This window comes from Psammomys obesus, unplaced genomic scaffold, assembly GCF_907164565.1.
Source record: "Psammomys obesus unplaced genomic scaffold, mPsaObe1.curated_primary_1811, whole genome shotgun sequence".
Taxonomy (NCBI): domain Eukaryota; kingdom Metazoa; phylum Chordata; class Mammalia; order Rodentia; family Muridae; genus Psammomys; species Psammomys obesus.
The window spans coordinates 21,189,906-21,217,028 of record NW_026585895.1 but is presented as its reverse complement, the minus strand read 5'-3'; the positions used below and the strand labels follow the sequence as shown (position 1 = coordinate 21,217,028).

The 27,123-nt window shown below is 37.5% G+C and overlaps 1 protein-coding gene across 1 annotated transcript in view; it reads right to left on the bottom strand.

The window, feature by feature from the left end:
* Window positions 1-768: 768 nt before the first annotated feature.
* Window positions 769-27,123, bottom strand: part of Kcnh7 (potassium voltage-gated channel subfamily H member 7) — a 489,239-nt gene continuing 462,884 nt past the window's right edge. The window contains exons 13-16 of the mRNA XM_055600818.1: window positions 17,897-18,160; window positions 12,788-12,956; window positions 3,036-3,228; window positions 769-1,035 (exon numbers count right to left, since the gene is read on the bottom strand). Of these exons, the coding sequence (XP_055456793.1) occupies window positions 769-1,035; window positions 3,036-3,228; window positions 12,788-12,956; window positions 17,897-18,160 (893 nt within the window). The remainder of the gene's footprint in view (window positions 1,036-3,035; window positions 3,229-12,787; window positions 12,957-17,896; window positions 18,161-27,123) is intronic.

Sequence of the window (27,123 nt, the reverse complement as noted above, 5' to 3'; positions counted from 1 at the left end):
GCTTCCCACAGTTTCCTCACCGCTGGAAGCCCGGAACAAAAGCTGTCACCTCTCCAAAATGAATAGCTCTTGTGGAAGGTCTTATGTAAGCTGGGACGTGAAACCAGGGCCGGAGTTACTGCTGAAACCTCACATATAATCTAAAGTTTAATAAACCCATCTCCTCAAAAAATTTATCTATATCTTTTGGTACTTTTTGGATTTTGTTCCCTTTCTGACTGATATGTAAAACTCAAACTTTGCATTTTTTTTTTAATTATTACACAGAATGAATGTGAGTCTAAACATGTCAACACAGAAGGATCTCTGTTCTCCAAAGTGACTAACTTCCCTTTATCTCCCTTGACCTCCCATAATTTGGGGATTATCTGAGTTGCATTTATGAACACTTTCATTCCTTGGCTTCTTATTTGCTTGGAAGGCATTTTCGTAATGAAGCACTGGATCAATAAAAGCGGTCCATAGGAGTCTCCATGCAAGAGAAACTGGAGTTTCCTAACATGCACATGATTTAAAAAATAAAATTAAAAATAAAGTGCCTTGAGATGCTGGCAGTTTTAACATTTGGAACCAAAAGCTCTTATGTATATTTACATCCTAACTGCTCAATGTTACCTTACAAGCTTCAATTTAGGAAAAATATACAGTACTTTTGCATATAATGGTACCTTGTGAGCCCCTGAGTCAAGTAGAGAGGATTTAAATACAAAAAGGAAAACAGCCATTAAAAGCACTTACATTGGATGTGGAGGAAATAGTACAAAATGATTACTTTCCTGGGAGACCAGGATCAGAAACATGCCTATGGAGACCCAAGATCCCTACAGTGCTTAGTGAAGAATCTGGCAGAGATGGATGCCGGATGGGATGAAGGTAAGTTTTTCTCTGTCTTGGGTCAAGCTCTGAAGACACATCACTGTCTTGTTTTAAAAGTGAAGTCAAGTTGTCTTCTGAGGCTGTGTTCAGATGCCTTCCGCTTGAGAGTGATTCTTTGGATTTGAGTTTAGATTTTTCAAGGTCGAGAAATTCAGGACACTGATAGAATGAAAAGAAAATGCCCATTTATTATTCACTTCAATGGTTAACTAAAATTATGGTCACAAGAGTCAGATGCGTTTTCCCTCCCCATTAACGGTATGTCATTAAGGGAATTAGCCAGCAGACATCTCTCTCCTAAAGTGGTAAAGACATTAGGGGTCTGTTATCTCAAGTAAAGAACTTTGATTTCACTCTGAAGCCAGATTTAAAAGTTCATTTTTTTTTCTTCAAGTATTCACTTTAAGCTGTATAGGTGAGTTTTAACCCAAAATAAGACAGGATTAAGAAATGTCTGTTGGCGACTAGTTTTTCTAAAAAGGAAAGAGATAAAGGAAATAAAATCACCACTCTTATCAGAAATTACTGTCTAAACTAATTGCAAACAACGAATAAAACACATAGTTGTGTGCATTTCCCATGCATTAACCAGTTAGAGATAAATTAGCTTTTATATTTTGGGAAGATTGTCATTATTTTCCTTCTGACAAGCTAACTTCTGTTAAGATGTTGTTTCACTTCCTAGAATATTTTACATTCAATTTCTACCCAGAAATGTCCACAAGATTGTTGTGGATATAAACATGTCTTGTTTTGGCCCAGGTATGGGATATGGGACTGATTCAGATGGTCCACAGCAGCAGACCATTTGCTTCATGTGCGCTCTGAGAGGAGCTTTTTGCCAGCTGCAGATAGTTTAAATCTGAGGACTCTGGAGAGAGAATAAACGCCAGAGCCCAGAGAGTGGAGCTCAGAGAAAGAGAAAGGCTGTTCCTGCTTCCCCCTTGCTGCTCCTGGGTGCTGTTGAGACAAGAAGCTGGAGATCTGAAAGGAGGATTGGACTGGCTCCAAAGAACCCATGACCCTAACCAGCAGGAAGCAGCTAAGGAAGAACTACGTCCCCTCTCCCACTAACCCTTTCTCTCTCCTATCTGGTGTTGGGGTGTTTGAAGGAATTGGGGTGGAGCAGGGAGAAAAAGATAAAAGAAATGTAAATAAAAGTTGTTTTTTTAAGTATGCCTACACAGATTGCCTATATATTCCTACTGAGATAATCTCTGTTCAGTTCAATTGCCCATGATACTCAAATATCTGAAAGGGGCACTACTAGGCGGCTTAGGATCAGGATAAAGGATACTCCATATGCCTCGACTTTACCGTGTGTATCATCACTCAGTGGTTAAAATCTTAGAGCTGTCTTGTGGTAAGTAGGCTGCAGATGCGTTTGCCAATCTGACTGCATTTGAACCACAGTGACACACCAGCTAACTGCCATTTCTTTTCTTCTTCTCTTAAGACCCATCCTGCTTTTGGACAGGTTTTTCTCTCATGCACTTTCAAAAAAAAATCATCCTTTACCATTAAAATCTCTATAGCATACTAGTTTATATTAAATTTGTTCTGGAGTAATAACTTTTCCTTTTAAATAAATGTTAACGTCTAGGGGCTGGTGGGTTGTGTTGCCTTACCAGGGTGAGGGGAATTTGGATCACCATAGGAGAAGTTGAGTGTTATGAAGCTGTAAAGCCAGCACTGGGGAAGCAGGGACAAGAGGCTCCCTGGGGATCACTGACCAGCCAGGCTAGCTAGCCAAATCAGTAATGTAGGTTCAGTGAGAGAGCTGTCTTGAAAATAATATATAATATCATTAATGACACACCTTTCTTAAAAAAAACAAGATGGAGAACTATCTAGAAAAAACCAAAAACCCTGATGCTTGTCCTCTGGCCTCTACAGGGATGCACCCACACAGACAGACAGATAGACAGACACACACACACACACACACACACACACACACACAAATTTCACTGTTTAAGTTTTTCTTTGAGTCTGTAACTTTTAAGGGCATGTGATAAAACACAAGTCCAATTTACAGGAACTGTGAGTATAAACAGATGGGAATGGAAATCCATATTTTCCACATATAATTCTTACTCAGGCGACCCCTGGAGGTACACTCAAAGAGACACTCTCGGTTTTACATTGTCCACACTCACCTGGGAGGAGGGGCTGAAACTCCGGTCAGTCTTAATGGATGCTCTGGGGTGACTGGTTCTCAGCAGACGGAGGATGGGCCTCTGATACTCTGCTCCTGCGGTCACCATGCTGTAGGCCGGAGGGACCACCGTGCTTTGTTTCTGCAGGAGCTGTAGGATGGTCTGGATGTCCGTTGTCATTTGGGATTCAAGTCTGCAAGGCATACAGAAAAGAGAGAGACGGTTTTAAATAGTCCTGACTTGCAAGAACATCTGAGAAGGTATCAGCACTGCTAACACAGAGAACAAACTAGCTGCTCTGAGCAGGAAAAACGGGAGGGGTAAAGATTCCTCTATGTGACCCTTTCTATAGAATCAGTTGCTCTGAGACAGGTGGTTGAGTTGTCATGCATATACTCGCAAAAAAGGGGGTACATACAATAAGCTTTATTTGTACAAAACTTTATTGATTTTAACACCTAAAACACATCTGGAATATTGTGATTAATAATTATCTGAGTTTGATTAGGTTTTCAGTCAACTCTTTGTGAAGTTTTTCTTTTCCTTCTCTTCAAAGAAGAATTGAGTAACATGTTTCTGAGTACATCATCCTAGGAAAACATCTTACAAAATTTGTATTTTCGCTATGTGCTGGCTAGCTTATGTCAGCTTGACACACGAACTAGAGTTACGTGAAAGGAGGGAATCTTGATTGAGAAAATGCCTCCATAAGATTGGCTGTACGTAATTTCCTTAAATGTCTGATCTGGGTGGGGACATCTCCAGGCTGGTGGTCTTTTATTCTATTAGAAAGCAGGCAGAGCAAGCCAAGCTATGGGGAGCAAGCCAGTAAGCAGTGTTCCTTCAGGGCCTCTGTTATCAGCTCCTGCCTCCAGGTTCCTGCCTGTTCTTTTGTGTCTCCCTGTCTCTGTCTCTGTCTCTGTCTCTCTAACTGTTTGGTGCTGTTGAACATTAAATTTTGTTCCTGTCTGTGCCCCCGAGCTTTAGTACTTAAGAGACAGAGCAAAGTTTACTTGCTTCTGTGAGCCATAGGGCTTGCACTATGTACAAACAACATTTGCTTTTTCCAAATCTCACAAGTAGTCAACCACTCACTCACTTTACAATAAAATTCAAGAGAAAATGGCAAATTACAATTGGTTTGTGCTAGGTCTGAAGGAAACTCACAATTTCCCAAACTCCAAAAGCAGTCCAAACATCTGAAAGAGATCTCAAACTGGACCATAGGAAGATTTCTTGCTGTTAGATAAAAGCCAGCATTCCTCAGGAACTTGTGAAACCAGTTCCCATCTGCCAGAAGGAATCATTTCCCTTACCTCCAACAAAAGGGACTTATGGCTCTCCAGTTAAAATATCCGTCTGGCAACCTATCAGCTTATCAAGGTAGCCTCCAGGCTCCCTCAGTCTCTCCTCACAAGTAGTTGTTTATACACCTCAAAGCCTATGAGCATTCTAGCCTTTCTCACTCTCTCCTCTACCCTATACTCCCTCCAGCTACAGCATCCTTCTTCTAACCCAACAATTTGTCCTCCTGCTCTTCTCACTAGGCTCCTCTGTTCTCTGCTCCTCCTGGTAGACTCATGCTTTTTCTATACTCTATCCCCTGCTCTTCTCCCCAACACCCTCATCCAATCTGCTGCTCTGTCTGGACTATTTCAGATGCTTCTCAAACACACACACACACACACACACACACACACACACTTCCCCTTAACCAAACCATGGACTGTTCATGCAAACAGTTACTTTACTAAGCCCCCTCACATATGTCTGGCTCTGAAACCCTCACATACAGTTTGATTCCTCTGTGTGCACGGCTTAAGAAAAGGGATTTTGTGAGTGTAAGAGCAAAATTTGGACCATATGCCTTTTAAGAATGTTCTTTGAATTATCACATTTGTGCTTGAGATTTCCCATTGAATTAAGTAAGAAAGCGATAAATCTTAGAAAAAAAAATATAGAGAGAGAGATTATTTCCCTCTGTGGGGAAGCCAGTCTAGCCCACACTTACTTCTTCTCCTCAGATGTCTGGAGTTAATGGGATTACAGGTATGTCAGATATTAGGTTCTTATTATCTTTTAATATTAACATCTGAAATAATTCTTTCTGAAATATAATATATTCTTAAGATTTTCTTTCATTGTTAAATATAACCAGATAGTGCCTTAGTATTCCTCATTCCAATAGCTTATAAAATACATCTGATTGTGTCATATGTCACTGTTGCACACTGAAAATGGAAAAATACAGTTATTAACTAGCTGATGCCTAAATGTCTTATGTAATTGTGATATAAGTTAAATGGAACAGAACGATTATTTTGTTGCTATGAATTGGTTTTTCATTTCATACTTTAAGGTCCAACTCAAATTTTATCTGTGCCAAATTTTTTCTCTCATTTAAATTATTCAGAATTATTTCGTGAAGGGGCAAGACAATGCAAAGTTTTTTCCCTTTGTATTCTTGTTGAGACCATTTCTGGTTTAAGTACAGTTGATCTTTTTGATGGAGAATCCCATGAAAAAGTATCCTGCTCTGTTCTAGGAACCAAAGGCCAGGGTGTCCTAGCTAACTGATCTTGGCTTCTGTTAAACGGATTGCTTTTGCAAAGCCCCCTGTGTTTTCTCCCTATGTTCCAGACATTAGGGGCCACACGTAGATCCCCAACCACTTGGGCTTGGGCCCAGCAGCCTGGAATAAAGTCTTTCAATTGCTATACACTGTGTTTGAGTGGTCATCTTTGGTGAGATCCCCATAACAGTTTCCCTTTTTCCCAAGCCCTGAAATAGAATTCTAAATTCAGACATCTTTTGAGTATTTGTACAATGCTCTTTAGTATCATTGCCACTATACCACTGAATGTAAAATGGCTTAGCTGTGGATACTGGAATAAAAGCTTCATTGACAAGTTGGATTCAAGATGATGATATTTCTGAGTCCTGTAAAGCCTTTGTTAAACATCAGCAGTTTCTGAGAAAAAAAAAAAACTCCTTATAATAGATTCTATTTAAATAATGTCTATTCCAGACAGAGTCACAGGAAGGTAAAGCTTCAGTAGCCATATGCCCAATAATTGCAGTCTTCTGCTGTGTGGGATTTAATCACATGAGAACATCATATCAGGTAAAGTGGCTGGTGTAGAGTGAGAATGGAAATTAATTTATGTTAATTCCACTTAGATATGACTATAGACTGTCTTTATCAACTTGACATAGCCATTTGTTGCAAGGAAATTTTGTTTAAGAAAAATGAGACAAAGTCAAGAACTAGGTTTATCAGCACAGAAATGTCTACAAATCAGTTCATCTGAACAGCTTTCTCATCACACCATGTCAAGTCTTCTGATGGGTGTCTCACCTCTCTTTGGTCATCAATTCCAAAGTGTTATATCATGAATTTAACACAATTTTTTTGTGGGTTGGATATAAATTATATCTCCAGAAGCCTCCAGTGTTGGAGGATTGATTCTAAGCAGTTAATCCAGTCATAGAGAAGTGCTTTGATCACAAGCATTCCAACCTAATCATGTAGATATGTAATTTGATGGCACTCCTGGGAATCAAAGGAAACCTTCATCTTTGGAGCTGAGTTGGAGGAAGTATGTCACTGAGAGTGTATCCATGGGTGCTGTCTTGTATTCCAGGAACCTTTCTATTATTTTCCTGGGTTCCATGAGATAGCAGCTGTGTCAACCATGTTTTTCTGCCATTGTGTTATTCCTCATCACAGCCCAACATGCCACAAAAGACAATGTCCAAACCGTGAGCCAAAGTAAAACTTCCCTCCTCTGTAATTGCTCTTTTAGCATATTTATCACAGCCTGGAAAAATCAATACAGTTCCCTACCTCAAAAGCACAGACCACAGTGTTCTATGAACATTGCACTTCATAGTGCCCTTTCTGAGACTTAATGCTGCTGACTATAATTCAATCTCCTTTCCTATATCACTTTAAACACTTTACAAAATTATTTCTTTTATTCTTTGTGATTATAATATAGTTACATCATTTTGGCTTGCTCTTTCTCCCTCCAAACCTTCCCATATACTCCTTCTTACTTTCAAATCCACGGCCTCTTTTTTTATTAGTTGTCACATGCATATATGTGTATTATATTATGTGTACACATATATTCCTAAATATATAAAGTATAGTCATATATATGATATATATTCTTAAATATATATAGTCATGTATGTAATATCTATATAATGTTTTCAAGATTTTAAAAATGAGTTAGGTGATTAATATTTGGGTTGGACATTTCAGCAAAAGATGGTATGGTAATAAGTGTCTTCACAATGCATAATATTTACTTTCATTTTATGACCAGGTCTACTTGCTGGATTAGAATGGAATCTTTTGAGACTAAATAAAGTACTTAAAAGAATTATAGGGAGTTAAACTGAAGTCCCTCCCCTTTTATTTTTAAAACACAAAATAGCCCAGTTTTAGATGGATTTTTGTTTGTTTATTTTGTTTTGTTTTGTTTTAACTAGTAAAAAGAATACTTTCACTTGCTATCCCAGAAGCAGAAAGACACACACAGTATATACTCACTTATAAGTGGGTATTAGACATAATATAGGATAATCATACTAAAATCTATATACCTAAAGAAGATAAGCAAGGAGGACCCTGGGTAAGATACTCAATCTTCAGTCAGAAAGGCAAATGGGATAGACATTGGGAGGAGGTGAAAATAAGGAATAAGACATGAGCCTTCAGAGGGCCTCTGAAAGACTCTACCCAGGATATTAAAGCAGATTCTGAGACTCATAGCCAAACTTTGGGCAGAGTGCAGGGAAACTTATGAAGGAAGGGGGAGATGAAAGACCTGGAAGGGTCTGGAGCTCCACAAGGAGAACAACAGAACCATAAACTCTGGGCGTAGGGGTCTTTTCTGAGACTGATATTCCAACCAAGGACCATTCATGGAGATAACCTAGAACCCCTCCCTGCACAGATGTAGGCTGTAGCAACTCAGGGTCCAAGTGGGTGCTGTAGTAAGGGGAACAGTGGCTGTCTCTGACATGAACTCAGTGGCTGGCTCTTTGATCACCTCCCCCTGAGTGGGGAGTAGCCTTACTAGGCCACAGAGAAAGACAGTCCTGATGAGACCTGATAGGCTAGGGTGAGATGGAAGGAGAGGGGGTTCTCCACTATCAGTGGACTGGGGAAGGAGCATGAGAGGAGATGAGGGAGGAAAGGAGGGCAGGAATGGGAGGGAACAAGGGTAGGGCTACAGCTGAGATACAAAGTGAATAAATTGTAATAAATAAAAATTATATTAAAAAAGAATACTTTCACTCAAAGGTGTGTTCTCAATCTGGCATAGGAAGGAAAGAGAGATGAGAATAACATGATGAATAATAATTGTGCTATTATTGGCAGGACAAGTCTGAGGAAAAGATTTTGAATTCCCAGAACCCACATGAAAATCTGAGCAGATATGGCTATCATCTTTAGTTCCAGCACTCAGGAGGCAGAGAAGGGATCTCCCCAGAAAAACCTGGGTAGCTATGGTAGCCAACTGACAAGTTCTGAGTTCAGCTGGGTGAATATATAATGTAGAAAATAATTAAGAATGACATCTAGAGTCAACTTTGGACCTCTATACATGCACACATATATGGATATGTGCATATACACACACCACACAAGCACTAAAAAAAAAAAAAAAAAGAAAGAAAGAAAGCAAAGGACACAGATAATAAATTGCAGCAGTACTCAATATCATGATAGTGGCTGACAGATACATTGCTTTGTGTGTTCTGCAATGGAAAGGCTGCTGCCAACAACTTTTGCATTTCTCAGGTCATTAAACTGGGCTCCTAAGTCTGGAGTCACTGAGTTTCCCTGGCAGCATGTTCAAGTGTGGACTCTGCAAACTCCAGACCTACTGTCGTTTAATCTGTAGTTCTACAACGTACCCAGAGAAGCTCTGCTGTGGGGTCAAGCACTTGTAATATCTAAATGAATATGATTAATAATATAATATAATATAATATAATATAATATAATATAATATAATATAATATAATATAATATAATAATATAGATCTAGGCTATATTTATTTATATGCTATATAAATTTACATTTATATAAATATATACATATAAACGCTATATAAATATCTAAGAACACTTAGGTAAACCCTTAAGCTTCCATGAAGCTTAATTGGTCATTAATGTTAAAAAAAAAAAAAAAGACGCAGCAAAGACCACTCAAGGTATATTATTTGTGTTCTTTTGATTATATTCTATATTTCATATTTATACTTGTTTTGTTTGTATTTTAGATTTAACATTTGGATTTGGATTGGACAGCAATATAGGAATTCACAGATCTGCATTTGAATAGATGTCAACCAGGGTAGATCCAACTTTCGGGCGAGTACTGGGACTCTCACTCTGCACACCACAGTCTGAGTTAGACTGATTTGCTCGATTTTGTTTCCTATATGTTTTACTTTGTACAAAAAAAACTGGAGAAAAAGATGTCGAAGGTGGGCTTCATTAAAAACATGATGTTTTGAACTTTAAAATTGGCTAAGCTGACTTATGCCATAAAATGTTGACAAAGATATCAGAGATAACTAAAAAAATAGTTAAGAAGAATACTAATAACTATTCAAAACACACCCAGAAAGCACTTGCAGAGCATGTGGAAAGAGATTTAGTCCTATTTTTGTCAGTGAAAAATATGTTAAAATATGCTAATATAAGAAAACAATAAATATTATTACTAATAGATGGCTAAACCCAAATGTGTTCTTGCTGTATATACTTAAAAGTTTCTACTTTAAGTCCTGGGACACATAGAAAACAATTTTTTTAGTAGTCTGTAGATATCTTATAAACATTACTGGTACTTATGACTAGACAACAGAGGAACACAATAATTTTGATTTTAGTCTCAAAGACTGGTACAAACCTAGAAAATTATATGAAGCAAGAGAATGCCAGTAAAACAGATGAAGTAAAATGATAATTAAGCATTACCTAGCTACACGTAGTCTTTGTTTTGTACAGCATGTGTAATCTCTATGTTCAAATAGACTTTATTTTTAAGTTCTCTGTCTAGAAGAATTTGTATTTGTCCTAGAAGAATTTGTACTAGACGTAGAAATGCTTTCTTGTTACTGTTCATTAAACAATACAGTCTAACAACCACAGACAGAGCTTTTACACTGTATTAGGCTTTAAGGTCATGTGGAGATGGTTTAGATATAGGATGTTATTTTACATACAATGTTAAGCATGCATGGATTTTGGTGCCTAAGTGATATCCTGGAACCAATCCTTTGTGGATATCAAGATATGGCTGTAAAAGAACAACAACGTTGCTGATAAGTATGAAAAAATTATTCTAGGGATGTTTAGATGACTCTATCCAGTCAGCCTATAAATAGTTTAGTGAACACAGATAAGATCACCTGGACTAGTGGGTCTCAACATCCTAATGCTATAACTTTTTAATACAGTTACTCATGTTATGATGAACCCCAACCATAAAATTATTTTGTTTCTCTTCATATCTGCAATTTTGCTACTATTATGAACTGTAATGTGAATATACGATATACAGGATATCTGATATGTGACTCCTGAGTGGTTACAAGCCACAGGCTGAGAATCATTGACCTAAGCTAACCAATTCTGAACACTATGTTGTGCTAATTAAATCACTGCTGTCTCTGTCATTTACTTGCTTTCTTTCCCAAGAAGAGCAACAACTACCAACATAAACAAAAAAATGTAGAATTAAATTACACATATAGTAAGCAAATTATCTTAGCTACTTCCTCATGGCTGTGATCTACTACCTGACCAGATGCAGCCTGAAGAACTGGAGGTTTATTGTGGCTTACAGTTTGAGGGTACAGTCTATCCTGGAAAGGAAGGTGTCCTGGTTGGGGTTTTATTGCTGTGTAGAGACATCAGGACCATGTCAATTCTTATAAAGGAAAATATTTAATTGGGGCTGCTTTACAGTTCAAAGGTTCAGTCCACTATCATCATGGCAGGAAGCATGGCAGCAAGCAGGCAGACACGGTGCTGCAGAAAGAGCTAAGAGTTTTACATCTTGATCTATAAGCAGCAGAAGGAGATTGTGTGCCACACTGGTCACAGCTTGAGCATATAAATCCTCAAAGCCTGCCCTCGACAGTGGCGCCCTTCCTTCAAGGCCACACCTACTCTAGCAAGGCCGTACCTCCTAAGAGTACTACTTCTCATGGGCCAAACATTCAAACACACAAGTCTATGAGGGCTGTTCGTATGTGAACATCCACAGAATGCAGGAAAGTAAGGACGGCTCTCAGCTGTGACAGCAGGTGCCTGAAACTGCTTGCTCATGTCTGGGTAGACCAGGAGGCAGAGATAGAGCAGGAAGTTGTATAATCTCTGAAACAGGATCACCTGCTGGGGATCGGTGTTTAGCATATAAAGCTAGGTGGGAGTTTCACCACATCCAGACCATTCTATAAGCAAGTAATTTATGTCATATGGATAAAACTCATAGATATATTGAGACTAGATGAGTAAACAAGTAGTTTGGACAAAATATAGATGCATACACTCATTATGTAAAAGCACCCTGTATGAAAGATTGAATGGAAGTGTGATGGAACAAGGAAGCTGGGCACTTATAAAAGACAAAAAGAACTTACTATCCTGGCAGCCTTGGGGTGATAATTTTCTCCCCCAAATTAAGCCAACTTTTAATTACACTTGATGTAATGTTATTATGGCTCCTCACGTTCTTTGTCGGTAAAAGCCCATTAAATCCTGTGACCGTCGCAGACGCTAACTGAAGAGCAACAGCTATGGCATGGTATTCCAGGCCTTTCAACTCTGCGCCAGAGCTAACAGATACCATTCATTTGGAAGTTAAGTTTTTGTCCATGGGGCAACCCAGGGAAACCTCAACTCTTGTTCTTGTGTCCACAGTACAGACATGGAAGGCTGGTGTGTCAGAGACGACAAAGTTCTTCAATGAGGTTTTCAGAAAGCATTCCTTTTTATCAGGCTTGAAGGAAATGTATTAATCACCTCCTCTCCCTCTATTTAATAAATCTGCTGTGGCCTCAGAGATACCTTGCTGAATGGTGTAACTGAAGGTCAACACTGCATTAAGCAAATTTCCAAACACACTCAGGGTGGCTTTTTTCTTTTTCTGTTTCTTTTTTCCTCATGTTACTTTTGAGACAGGGTCTCACTGTGTATCCTTGGCTTGTCCGGAATTGGCTATGTAGATTAGTCAGGCTAGGATCTCAGAGACTGGTCTGTTTCTTCTAGATGTTTTTGACCAATAACTTTAAGTTGAATAAAGACTTGAGTAAAGTGTTTCCCCAAACCAAAATAATTCATCATAATATATTGTCTAGATAGAAGGAGAAGGTGGAAACAGAGCCTCTTATCTTTAATTTGTGAAGATTTAGAAATATTAACATTTTTGAAAATTTGACTGAATAATCTGTCACGGCACAGGAGTAATTTAGGAATAAGAACTAAATAGTAAACAAGGATGAACAGAAGAGGGTTGTTAGCTAATAAGTGAAATCTCAATAACTTTGAATGCATAAGGAGTTTTTAAGGTAACCAGTTCAGATGATATACAAATGGAATGATAAGCAAAAGTAGGATATTGGTGGCAAAAGAATCTTAACTTAGTGTTCTTTGATATTCTCTATTTATATAATAGTGTACATAACAAAATCCTCTTTTTCTTCAACCACTGATTTACCTGTTAAGTTGTTCTTGAAGTAAGTCTAACCTTTGCTCCACTTCCCCGTAGGTGAGGTCACTTTCTGTTTCAGAGATGCCCCAGGCAGCCCTCTGAATTCCTGAGGGACTGCATTCTTCTGGTTGAGCCCGGGCATGCTCTCTGTCCCAGCTGTGAGGATCAGTGATATCTGTGGGAGAGAGCAAGACAGATGTCAGCTTCTTTGGAAACTCCAAAAATACAAAGACACTAGCAAGGCAGGCATACTGGAAGGATCTCCAGGCAGAATCTAACACAGAGAGAACCAAAGGGTTTCAAGGATATGACAATCACCATCTCCAGTTCATAGCAGAATCTTAGCCTTAACCTGCCTGTCTTACCTCCCACATCTACTTTCCCAAGATTCAAATTCTGTAAACAGTCATGATACTTGGTTATGGTTTCTTTTTATCTTTTTGTTAGTGCTGAGAAGACATGAAGAACCAACTCAAATTGATCAGACAGCTGTGATTTCACGCTATTGAATTTGGAAGAAAATAGGAAGTTTTGTTTGCAATGCTTTACCCAAAATGTAAGATTTTTTTAGGACCCCTACCCATAAGGTAATTTTCACATATTATGGCTCAGCTTTAACGGTCAAGAGTCTTCAGCATGTTTTCAGGCCAACAGAGCTCAGAGCCAAGGAGCCCAGTTTCTCAGAGGTGAGAATTCTTAAAGGTCTGAGCTCTTCCAGACTTTCAACCTCCTTAAAGGTCCTTTTGCACCATGTTTAATAGAATCACATTGCATTCTAGAGTTTTCTTCCTGTGACTCTTTTATTTAAAATGGTTTTATGTTAATATACTTTAAATAAACTGATTATGTGTTCAATTCCACTTTTCTGATGTGTCAGGTGTTAAGTTCCAGGCACTAAGCATGGACGAATTGAAGGCATAGGCTATGTATGACCTTGAAGAATTCACTTGAGAAGGATGGTGATTACTTTTTCTTATAAAAATTCATTTTATGAACTTCTTCTACTACTGTTTTTCTTTCAAATCTCCATTTTTATGCTATTGGTAGCTAGAGATGAATGTATATTACTTTCTTCCTCACTTTTGTCAAGACTTTTAGTACTCTGAACCCACTTTCTTCTACAAAATAATTTAAACGGTTACAAAATAAAATCAGAGAAAAAAACTCAACTGGATTTGGATTTGGGAGGTTATTTCGGAGGGAAAAGAAAAAAAAAGGAGCAAATTCTTTCCTTCATGGGAGGGCAGTTGGGAGGGAGGTACCTCAAGAGGGTCTTTGCTTCCCCATGGAAGTAACTGTGGGCTATAGAATGTGATTTTGGTTTTGATAGACACTTTAAAAGAAAGCCTTGACAAGTAGCTATGATTAAATGGCAAGGAAAGTTATTACATAAAGATATGGAATTTACATCCTGAGCTATTTAAAAAAATGTTTTTGGACGGAAAGTAACTAAATTAGGTAGGATTAGCTATGAGTCTAGAAATAGGGAATGGAGCTGTGAGCCTTCCTTTCCTATGGCTTCTCTGAAAGCACACTGGAGGGCACATTGTACTTCCCCTTTCTAAGCAGACGACAAAAAAAAATCTATTCTTTTTTGCATGGGCTTTCTCTCCCTATCTTTTACCATTGAATGCAAGAGAATGTCTCTAATGATGTGCTTTTTATTTCTATCTCAGTAGGGGAGGCTATAAGGAAGAAATTAACATAACCAAAGACAGCATGAGAAAAGCAAGGCCAGGTTCCTTGTTTTGTGGAAAAGGTTAGCAGACCTCAGAGATTTCCCTGAGCCATCCAGAGAAGGTTCCAGATTATGGCATCCTTAACCTGCAGGACCTCTGTGTTTGGTGTTTTCTACAGTGACAGTATCTTGTTTATTTTCACATTTACCGGATAGGAGGAAATATGACTTCAATAGTGAAACTGCAGGTTCTCACCAAGAAGTATGATTTGTTGTTCTCAGATATTTGAACCAAATGGAAAGCCATTAGATTTTATACTCTGTGTTGGTGATGTTAAATCAGCATGTAGACCATGCACAGGTTGTTTGGTGATGCCAGGAACCATGCCCCTCTTGTTTTCCAGTATCCAGTTCATGCAGGAACATTTCTTTAAAGAGAATGAGAACTGATAGCATTGAAAGCTATGTGATGTCCTCATGAGTTTGCGCTAAGAAACTGCCTTGAACCTCTGCTTCTGTTTAACAGCTCCCTCAGTTGCAATCATGAAACACACTGATTTTTAAATGACATTGGTGAATCACATGCAATAAATTATGAAGGACAGTATTTTTCTTTGATGCTTTAAGAGAAAGGATTATCTTAGCAGCAATGAATAAAATGAGTACCGTGAAACTGAGGCTTCCTTGCTTATAATTTAATTTTTAATTAAAATATGGAGATATGTGATTAACTTGTTTTAATGGCGGTATGAAAAATAAAAAGTTCAAAGGGGGAAACCCTGGCTAAGCTGTCTTAATCAAATGAGCATCCTTGTATGACACTTTCTAAAAATAGCTCAGACAGTATCTGCACTTGGTTGCCTTGGAAAATGTTGCTATAGTTGCAAGACACATTTCTGCAAATGGATGAACAGGGTAAACCTTCACTTGCAGGGTTTACAGTTCCACTAGAGTCTATATTTCACCTTAACATCAGGAGGGCCAGAGTCAATTTAATTTTTTTTTTTAATGAGCTTTGCTTAAATGAGTCCTTCTTTGGAATGATAAGTGCCAGGACACAAGGGAGTGAAACTGCCTATTGGTAATGAAATAGACTGTCAGCATCCAGCAGGTCAACCTGCAGTAGTTACAGCTAGCCTCACAAGTTCAGTTCATTACTATCACCCAGCATCGCACTTTGAAAGTTACAGTGAATCAAGTGTTCAAATTCTTCCTTGGTTAATTGTAATAGTTAGTCATGTTAAATGCCTGTCATCTTGACTGAAGCTTTATGTCATCAATTTCATTCATTAACAGACATGCATAGTTAGCTATGCATTATCAAGATAATTATTCATGACTTGAATGTGGAGTACATTATCAATTTTTTTTGAAAACATGGATATTTGGAGATGCTCAAATCATTTGAAAATATAATTTGTTGGGCACAGAGAAGAGTTAATTAAAAGTTGGAAGAAGTAAAATTATAAAATTGAAGGGTATTTGAATTCACTGTCAGAGAGAATCATTATAAAGTCAAATAAAATCTCAAAAATATCTTTAATGACTTGCCACTTGAGAGCCTAATATTCAAGAAGAAAACATGTTTTTACAAAAACCATCATAAAATCATTTTGCATATAGTGAATGTTGTTCAGCCAGTTCTTCAGAACTTTGGCTCTCAGGATACAACCTGTTTCTATTTTTAGTACTGCCCAGAATCCATTTTCATAAATAACTAAAATGGGACATTTGATAATCACATCTAATATTCTATTCTTCCACTGTGATGTATGAGGTACTATTTCCATGTACTTCATCAAGATTTTAGGTAGTCTAGAGGACATTTGCATATATTCTTAGCTTATTGCTCTATGAAACCATGGCAAAAGTGATGTGATGTAATAAAGCCAAGAACTGAACCATCTTGTACTCAACAACACTTTGCTGTTGGATATTCCTGAGGAAGGATGGTGATAAGTAATATCTACCTTCTCAGTGACATACTTTTCTATTCTCCCAAGCAAAACATCCTAGTTTTCTTCATTTTCATTACAAACTTTCGATGTTTTGTGCTACTGTCTCTAACTAGATACACACATACGTATTGATGTGTATATGTGTGTGTACTGTTTGTCTTTACGTGTACCATGTGAAGGTAGAGGGCAGAAGAGGACATTGCATCCCCTGGAGCTAGATTTACACACACTTTGTGTACCACTAGATGGATGGGGGAGCTGAGTTGACCAGATCCCCTGCAAGGGTGGCAAATGCTCTTAACCACTGAGCCACCAATTTAGTCCTATGCGATGCCTACTTAATTTTCACCTCTAAATTAAACAGGGAAAGAACTGGAAAATAAAACCTAGTAGAAAATATTAAATAGGGCTCAAGATTTGATCTTAGAAAAAATTATTTACAGATTAATAATCTGTATATTGGTTAATAATCATAATCAGTTGGTTAGATGACATTATTTCTATCTTAAATATGCATAAGATGTGTCCTTGGGTTGGTCAAATCATTTACCCAAAGTCATAAATGGTAGCAGAGCTGTATTTAGAATTCCAGCAGTCTGACCCACAGCTCTGAGTTCACCTAAATAGGATGATCTAGCTAGAGATATAGCCCTGGTACATTGATTGTTCTTCCAGGTAGCATTTTAAAAAATGTTCCTGTTTTCTCTATTTTATCATAAAATTTTAAAAAACAAGCATATTCCCCAGCTCTTGTGTATTTTCTAGAACAAATCTTATACATTTGGTTATTTCTTCCATAGGAGATGTGAAACAAGATTGTTTGCAAGACTCTATTTTATTTCAAAATATTTCTCTTCCTTATAATTCACAGTAAAATGCAATTCTGTTTAATTTAAAGTGTTCTGATTGGATGGGGCTTTCATATTATAAAGTTATTAGGATGAAGGTAAGAAATTGGTACAGAGGGTACATATACAAATCGGACTTTTTCTGGATGGTGGTGGCTCATGCCTTTAATGGCAGCACTTGGAAGGCAGAGGCTGGCAGATCTATAGGAGTATGAGGCCAGCCTGGTCTACAAAGCAAGTGCCAGGACAGCCAGGGCTACACAGAGAAACCCTGTCTTGGAAAACCAAAACCAAACCAAACAAACAAAATACCTGACTTGTTAGCTCTCAGCAAATAGTCACTGATCCTCTCTTCCTAGCTTCAGCTTCAACAAACCACCCACAGAGCTGTGCTTAGTCTTACACTAAGTCGTCTTGGTCACAAATACCTCAAGCATAAAATTTTGGCAAACAACATTGTGGCATTACACAAACACTTTATGCACACAATCTTAAATCTGAAGACTTTTTAAACATTTCATGAATTGAAAGGGTTAGAGGAACCCTGGCTTGTGCAGGTTTTTTTTTTTTTTTTTTTTTTGAAAAGCAACCCTTTCCCATCCAGTAAGAGAGACCTTGGATGCTTGGATACCTTTGCAGGAGTGACTCCTTTTGTCTGTGTGAATTCTTCCTGAGGGGGCTATTGTTTCTTCACCTTGGAGTCTGGTTTCTTTCACCATTCTTGGAGTAGAATCTACTGTTCCCAGGAAGAGCGGCTTCTGTTCATCATCGATGGAGGAGATGAATGATGATGATCTGCTTTTCTTCTCTTCAAAATGCTTCTTGGAACTCTGATAACGTCTTATTGTATCGGTAGAATCATCAGCATCATTTGCACTGTTTTCCTTGCTAAAATCTATCAAAGAAAGGTATTTTCATCGTAAATAACCACACATGGGACTTTGTGCTAAGTGGCTGTACCTAAACTACCTTTTACCTGTGAAAAAATGTAGTGTGTAGAGACGTTCAAAAGCAAGGGTTGTTAGCTGTCTTCATGAAGTAAATTACTGATTTCAAAATTTAAAGAAGATAGAGAAATGATATGAAAAATTTAAATTATATACAGATAACTCTTATTTAGTCTTAGAATCAGGCATATTATCTCTTGGGGAAAATAGAGAGACTAGGGAAAATGTGTCCTAATTCTAAAATATCACCACTATAGAGCTTGTTATTTTTTTTAACCTTTATGCCCTATCATCTGTGACAATCATTCACACCTTGTAAAGGTCAAAGCTGGAAGCCATTTCAGTAAAGTCTGACAGTCTGAGTTTCAACCTTAGCTCAGGAAATGGCCTTGACATTCCAGGGAGTTTGGTTGTGTAGCACATTGCAAAGAATATAAAGCTTAAATACAGTAATTGAGGTAAGTTGTTTTTTTTTTTTTGTTTTTTTTTTAACCTAATTACATTAAGGCCATAGTGACTGCTGCATAGAGAAATGTCAGGATAATTTGAGCCCTGAAGGTTGTGTTAGAACATATTTCAGCAAGGAAAACTGAGAAACAAATCTCAGAACTTGTTTCTATTAGTGTCCTGGGGAGAGAGTGCAATTCTCCATCTGGTTCCTGCTAATAACTAACCAACAGAACTCCAAGAGGTATATCATTTTCTGGAGAAATTTTAGAGACAGCGTCCCAATCTACTCCATGCCAGGGTGTGCTCATCTTGTTATTTATAGAAGGCCAAATGAACAGATTTAAGGCCACTCCAGAGAAACTTCCAACTGCTTTTCAAAATTCCCATATGGCAATGAAATGAAAGAAAAAGAAAAAGATACTTTTTCCTTTAAAAAAAAAAAAGAAAAAGAAAACTTATAATTTTAAAACATTAAAAGCCAGAAAGCATCCCAAGGTAAAAATGGGCTTTACTCGATAGGAGTAGATGGTCTGTTAGTTTAAAGTCTAGCAAATGCAGAAGACCTAAAGTGTTTTCTTAACACATCAGATTTGCACAGCGATTCCATCGTTGCTGTGAACACTGCAGAGCCTCCCGCTCTGGAGCGGTATAGCGAGGACTGCCACTCTGGGATTTACACATTGCCAGTCAACCACCAATGTAACTGTGCCTATTCAGCTCAGGACACCAAAAGTTCTTTTATCCAGTGTCGTTGACACAACCCTCCTTACATTCTGGACTTCAACCTTCCCATATTCTTCTATATTTTCATTATCTTGTCTCTTGCAGAACCTTCCAAAAATGCCATCAACAACATTCTCCCTCTTTTGAGCATCTTGCTTAAAAAAAACAACAGTTACCAAATTGATTTTAATAAGTTTGAGAAGAGAATAAAAGCTTAATTTTAATCTAAGTTGTTACTGTTTTAAAATTTCACAATATGGGTTTCTAGCTCTTAACTAAACCACTTTTTTTATTTAATGGAACAGAATGGAATTGATATTAACTCAAGCTTCACCTCTTCTTGATATTAACATTCTTTATCATGGAGTTTTTCCTAAGAGGAACCAAATTTAAATCAAACTAGCCATCAATTCATGAGCCTTTCATTCAAGTGTGGGTAATTATCATCGATATGTACCACAAAAATAATCGTCTACTTTGTTGCACTTTGGTTAGTAGTTCTCTGTAAATTTTTAAACCCCTACACATGGGGGTTGGAGAGATGTTTCAGCAGTTATGAACATTTTTTAATCTTTCAAAGAACCCAGGTTTGGTTCCAACCATTCACATGGATTCTCACAACCATCTATAATTCCAGCTCTCTGGATCTAACACCTTCTTCTGACCAGTGTGGGCGCAAGGCACACCCTTGTTACACATATATCCTGGCAAGCACTCGTACACATAAGAAAATAAAATGAAACAAATAATTCTTTGAAAAAAAATTACATCTCTACACATGGAAAAAATGTTCTGTCTCACCTTTTAGAAGGCCCAACCTTGACTTATTAACTCCTTGTTTGATATCAGTTGCTTAGACATATGAAATAACGGTAATGGACTGCAATAGGATAATCTCAACTTTAGAAGAGGTTCACAAACTGATGCGAGTAAGGAATTACCAATATTTAGTTCAGTAGTCTAAAGATGTCAGTCATTTCACATGCACAGGACCGATTGCACCAGTTAGTTTTTTGTCACCCTGACAAAAACTAGAGTCGTCTGGGAAAAAGGGATCCTCAGCTAAGAAACTATCTTCCTCAGACTGGCCTGTGGGGAATTTTCTGCTGTAATGATTGAAGTAGGAAGACCCTGCCCGCTGTGAGTACCTCTGTTCCTGGGCAGGCAGTTCTGGGTTGTAGAAAAAAGCAACCTGAGCAAGCCATGGGGAGCAAGCCAAAAAGCAGTGCTCTTCCATCATCTCGGCTTTAGGTTCCTGCTCTGAATTCTTGCCTTATTGTCTTTCCATGTCTTTCCTCTCCATGTCTCAATGATGGACTCTAAGCTATTAATTAAACTCTTTCCTCTTCAAACTGGCCCAGTATTTTATCACAGAAATCCTAGCAAAAAGTGCAGGTAAATAAATAATAAAATAAATAGAAAAAGTTTGATGTTACTGAATGCTTCTAGATTATGGCAGTCTGTGTGAATAGCTTCCTTGGAAAAGCCTTTCCCAAACAATATTTTCTGTTTAATGCTAGCTAAATTAAATCTTCATTTTATATCATATAAAATAGAAGTGGAAATGACAATCTACTTGTAGACTGAAAATAGAAACTGTCATTTTTGTCTGGGTTCTGGCAGGTGTAATTCACGTGATTGAGCTGTTGAAATGCAGTTATTAGCCTTCAAGCACTAGATTTTGATAGCCTGTCGCATTTCTGCCTTTTGGCAGAGAAACGGAATTATTAGATAGCCATTAAATAGTATCATGCAACATTTTTCTTCATTCTTCTCATATTCTGTGTAGGTATTCCAGGCAAATATGTAGATAATGGAGACTGCATTCTTTAACAGATCTGATGAAATTTTGTTTTCCCTTTTCTAGAAATGAGATAGCATAATCACCTATTCCCATCATTTTTACAAAGAATAATTTTTTTTTCTGCCTGTGTAAGTATCAAACTTGCTTTCTGAGTCAAATAACTATAAATCTTGGGTTTTCCCTCCCATTTCTATGAAATGACAATGCATTTATTTCTTTTTCTCTGTTTCAGGACATAATTCTATGGCATATATGGCTCTCCTTGTAGGTATTTATGTAGCTTCAGAATAAATTAAATTTCATGGAATTAAACTGATGGAGTGGCTGACCCAGCTGTCTTACAAATGATAATAGAAATAGCCTCCAAGTCAAAAAGTCTGGGGGTAAATACTTAAACTCCCTCTGTCTTTCACAAGTTTTTTCTTTCAGATTAATTGCAACTTTTATTAGCCAGACTCAACAGGAAGACATAACTCTTGGTGAAAGAGAGACAGTTAATGAGTTTTCTAGGCATTTGGGTTTTATGTTTCCCACTGGTCACAATTTGGAGATAATCTGAGTAGTCTCCAGCCAGCTAGTTTAAGAAAACATTTCATTGGGAAGTTAGAGGCAGGAATAAATTTCTCCACTTGTCATCAAGCACCTCGGGTCCTCTGTAGCTTCAGATGTTAGGAAGGGAACCTTAAGTAGGTTTCCATCCAAATACAAGATTAAGCAGTTTTACAAAGTAAAAGAAAAAAATGACTCATTTGGAGACTTATCTAAGGATGCAGTTTTACTTAGGACAAGTAAGTTCTAAAGCTCTTTATTAAAGCAGTATCATGATGGTTAATATGTAGCATGCTTAATACTTGCTGGGAGAAGATCTTTCATATCCTTCTCACAAAGAGGAAAGAAGTTACAGTCATGCTGAAAAGCTTGATTGTGGATACCAGTTCTCTCTCACTCTCCATATGTGTGTGTGTGTGTGTGTGTGTGTGTGTGTGTGCGTATGAGTATACAAATATCACAATATATATTACAGTTTTATGCAGTTTTTGATTTGCAACTATGCTTTCAACAATCTTGAAAAGAAGGAAAGGTTTTACATACATACATACATACTTACTTACATATATATATACTACTAAAATGGGTAATATGAGTTATGTAATTATTTGTTAATGGGGAGTGTTGGAACATGGTCAAAATACATGGTGAACAATGCCTTAGAGAAATGTAAGAGAGGCTCCAGGATCAAAGGGAGAGGGCCTTTTACCTCAAGTGAGTTTTTGTTCCCTGGATTGTTATTGGACATGATTCCGTGCCTCCTGTGCCAAACATTTACATTCAATTTATAAGGCATATTCATCCTTGTTGGATGTCAGAACCTAACTTAGAAACCCGTATGGTGAAAGGATATGCTGAATACTGTCAGAAATGGACCCTGAATCTGGATATGGCCTTCTGCCTTTCTTTTGTGCTTTTCCAGATTTAATCTATGATATGTGTCAGGCTACTATGTTAAAGTTGGTCTGTCCTGAGAAGGTTCTGGAGAAAGGGATGCTCTGTTAATAGTTAGTATGTGCTTACTGATGTTCACTTACATGTTTCTCTGAACTCAGAGAACCTTAGTTGTATCATTGCTTTTTTTTTGCTGCATTCCTAAATAAAAGTACACTGAAACTGAAGTACGATTGTTTACAACATTAGATTGTATTCTGCCTCAATCCCAGGTCTTCAGATCCCAGGTCCAGAAGACAAAATTTGCACAGGTTAGCAGAAAAGCCAGCAGAAAATTCAATTTATCTATCTATCTATCTATCTATCTATCTATCTATCTATCTATCTATCTATCTATCTATCTATCTATCTATCTATTGAGACTGAGATAGCCAGGTTGGCCTCAAACTCACTAGTTGGCCAAAAGATTATTTTGAACAACTTAATATCACCCTACTTCTTCCCAAAGTGCTGGGATTTTATTGCACTTAGATAGTGTGTTCTGGAATACTGAAGTTTTATTTGAAGATGTCAATCTCTGTTTCCTACTTTTGGGATTGCAATACGTAGGACTGATCGGGACAACTGGACAGAAAGGATAAATATTCTTTCAATGATCTTCTCACATTTGCTTGTCATAGGCCCATCTTTTAACACTTTATTTTTTCTCATATTGTTTTCATATTTCTTTACTGTTTTTCATATTTAGTTTTAATTTTTGGCAGTTTGTTATCGATAACAAGTTTTTCTGCTCTTGCCAGCAGCAACGTTGGAGTCCTCTGGTCTTGGGAAGCTGATGGTTAAGTATACAAAATCAAGACTGTGTACATATTTCTCCCTAAGAATTTCTACTTGGCTAACAATGCTATTTTTTTTTCTGACCCCACACAATTTTCAGACGAAACTCAATTGTTGCTAGCTATTTATCGAGCTTTAGTTTTATAGTTTTGGGAAAGGAAGTGGGAAAACATGTCTACAAAGGGTGAAGGTGAGCAAAAGTAGTTACTTCTGCTGATTCTGATTGGGAACTTGAACAAACAGAGCTAGGCCAGATCTATCTTTGGGACGTTCTTACTTTGAGTTCCCTCCTCCTTTGATGATTCAAGGCAACCGGGGCTTGGGTAAAAAAGGCCCCAGTTGTTCATTTTCCTGGAAATTCACAGTATCAGCAGGCACTACCGGTTGGTGTTCTCACAACATCAGCAGTTTCTAAGCAGTAAAGCTGTTAAAGAGTTCCCCCTTTCCATTTTTTAACCACCTGTTCACAGTGCTACAAAAGCGGAAAGCAAAGTTCTACAGAATTCAGTAGAAATCATTGTTTTTGCTGCTAATCAACAAAAAGGGGGTGTAGTAAAACTGAAAAGCATAGATGAATAGATATTAGCTACAATTTAGAAGTTTTTGTTTGTATCTTTGTTAATTAGTGAAAATTTTTCTATTATACATAGAGACAAGCTTCTTAAAATGAAAAAAAAATGAGTTAAGTAAAATAACCAAGATCACTTAGCACACAACAGACACTCAGTGATTGTTTTATAAATGAATGGGTGATTCACTTATATCCACAATGTAGCTGGATCATTAATGATCATTGCTACTCCATCATCTGCTAGTGACTACTTTTCTATATTCTATTTATAGAAGGAGTTGAGCAGAACACTCCAAATATTTGAGCATATAAGTTCTGTTGGTACATATGTAGATATATACCAACATGTGTATTACATATATGTAGACATGGATGCATGAGTATGTAATATTACCTAACATATACATACCTACTTTATGTGCCAACATATAACTACATATTTTATAACATTTTTTCTGTAACAATTTTTCCTGCATTCATTTACATTCCATTCTACTGATATTATGTGCATTTTATTCAATATATACATCATAACATTTTGAAGTATTCCCAAGACCCAGTTCATTAGTCTGAGCACACTTGGGTGTAAACATAATCCAGTTTTTGTAGACCACTAAATTAGAAATGATTCTTCATTCTTTTCTTCATCAGAATATTTTGCTCAGCCATCACAATGTCTTTGGCAACAAAATATATTGCTAAGCCATCATTTTTGTTCTCTGCTTTATGTAAGCAAGAGGAATCTACATTTGTCTTAGGAACTCTAGCAATCTGTCTATGTTGACCCTAGTCGTGTAAGACATCCAAGATGTCTGTGTACCAGAAGTTAAAAAAAGGTATTATTCACCCTCCCACCTTGAAATTTTCTATGACAACTGTTTGCTGTTGGAAAGCAGGTTTATTTCCAAAGAAATCTGGTGCTCATGAAGAAAAACTCCCTGCATCAATAAACTCATTATGTTTAAGTCAACTTGGCAGAGGTTCTGACCATTTATTTAAATATGCTGTATTTGCACGGTAAGATGGGTATGCTAAAAGCTGAAACCCAAGAACTTCCAGGGTCTTCTTGAGTAGGTCGTGGGGAGCCGGGACAGTTTCTCTGTCTGCCTGTTTCCTGACCACAGCTCTTCTTGTCCATGCTGTCTCTGCCAGTCAATTTCATAAGACATCAAAGATCTTGGAGTTTTACCTTCCAGGATTTGTCAGGAAGCTAACACTAAAATCACTGGTACATTCCCTCGGAAGCATTTAGCTTCTATAGCCCTAGGTCCTTCAGTTTTAGAGACTCCTCTGGAATTCTCTGTTCTTGTACGTTGACTCGTGTGTGTGTGTGTGTGTGTGTGTGTGTGTGTGTGTGTGTGTGTGTGTATTTTCTAGAAGATAATTTTATGTCACAAAATGTGGGATGACTGATTGCCTAAAGACCATTAAATTAGGGTGAAGGGGATTAAATTGCTTTCAGCAAAATCTGCATTTGCCAGTAGCCTGGAATCCTAAAGACTGGAAAAGGCCATGAAGCTCTGCTTTCTCATTGTCCACCTTTTGTTAGCACACTGGCAGCTAGGGAACACCAGATTGATGCAGGAAGGCAAATCTCTTGCTATCTACACTTTATATAGAACAGATCTCAAAGACTAAGGCTGTGATTAAAGGGGATATTTTCAACATCAACAGAAATGTCTGGGTGCATGAACACTGTGCGAATTGTGACATGATTTCAGGGCCTTATCAGAAGATAAAAATGTGTGATTATTTGCCTTGAGAATGGAGAAAAAGAACAAGATTGAAAGTGGATTTAATCTTCAACCCTTTAGGGAACAATAGCACATAGGCTATATCACCAGGCTGTTCTTTCTTCATTCCCAGTGAGATAAAACCAAGAGATTAACACCAGGATGAGGGATTTAGATTAACTCTGTGGAACAGCAGTGTGACATCAGCGGTGCTGTGTTAGAAAAAGCCACCAAAGAATGAAAAAGGTCATTGCAGAAAAAAATAATTGCCTATTTATGAGTAGTTTATGCAGGTGGTTCAATGATTCAACCATTGATCCAGGACAACCAGCATTTATCAGACTTTTTTTTTTTTCTGAAGGCATCTAGAGTTTGGTAGAAAAAAAAGACAATCATGCCAATTATCCAAGCACAGGGCAGGATTTGACAATATCACTAGAAGAATGTACCTTGGGAATTCATAAGAAATTCCTTGTGCATGTATAGTGATCAAGAAAATGCTCATGGTAAGCTCATCACAAACCATAATTTTAGAGAGTGAAAAATAATCTGGTCTGATTATGAGTTGTAAATTTATACTTGTGTTTGTTAGAGTTTGTATGTTTTAGGAAAAGGAATGAACATTCTGTTTCAATGAATAACACTTTGCAAGAACACAGAAACAATGTTTAAACAGAGGAGTTTAATTGACTAAAAATGGATATCAAGTTAGTTGATGGTATCCCCAAGGGAAAATGCTCCAACGGAATAAAGTTCAGAAGAGAACTTGAAATAAAAAGACAAAAAGGAGGAAGACAAGGTTACTCAAATGCTATTTCATTTGTGCTTCTCATCCTCTCCTTCCTCCTCCTTCCAGTGCCTTAATCTAGTCTGGCAAGTGCAATCCTCTTGCCTCATCCTCCTGCTAGGATTGTGGACATGTGTCAGTGCCTGACTCATAGATAATGTTGCACTTATGACAAGCATCGGACTTACTGAGAACCAGTATGTCCCATTTTATGAAGTATACAATTCACAGGTAGACAACACTGAGAAGTAATATTTTGAATAACTACCACTGAAATAAAGTTTCCGAGGAGATGAACTAAGTGGAAAAATAGAAGAGCTGAATTGTTAAGGGGGTGAAAATATAAAATAAAAGGCTCAGAGAAGTAGGTAAAGGTCAACTCTATAAACAATACACAGATGAAGAGAATTTGTTTACTTCTCGGAAGAGCTGTTGGTAGATTATCTAATACCAAGTAATCAGTCCTAAACACATTTACATATCAACATACTAAGTGGACTCAGTAGATTGTCTATCATCTATCTATCTATCTATCTATCTATCTATCTATCTATCTATCTATC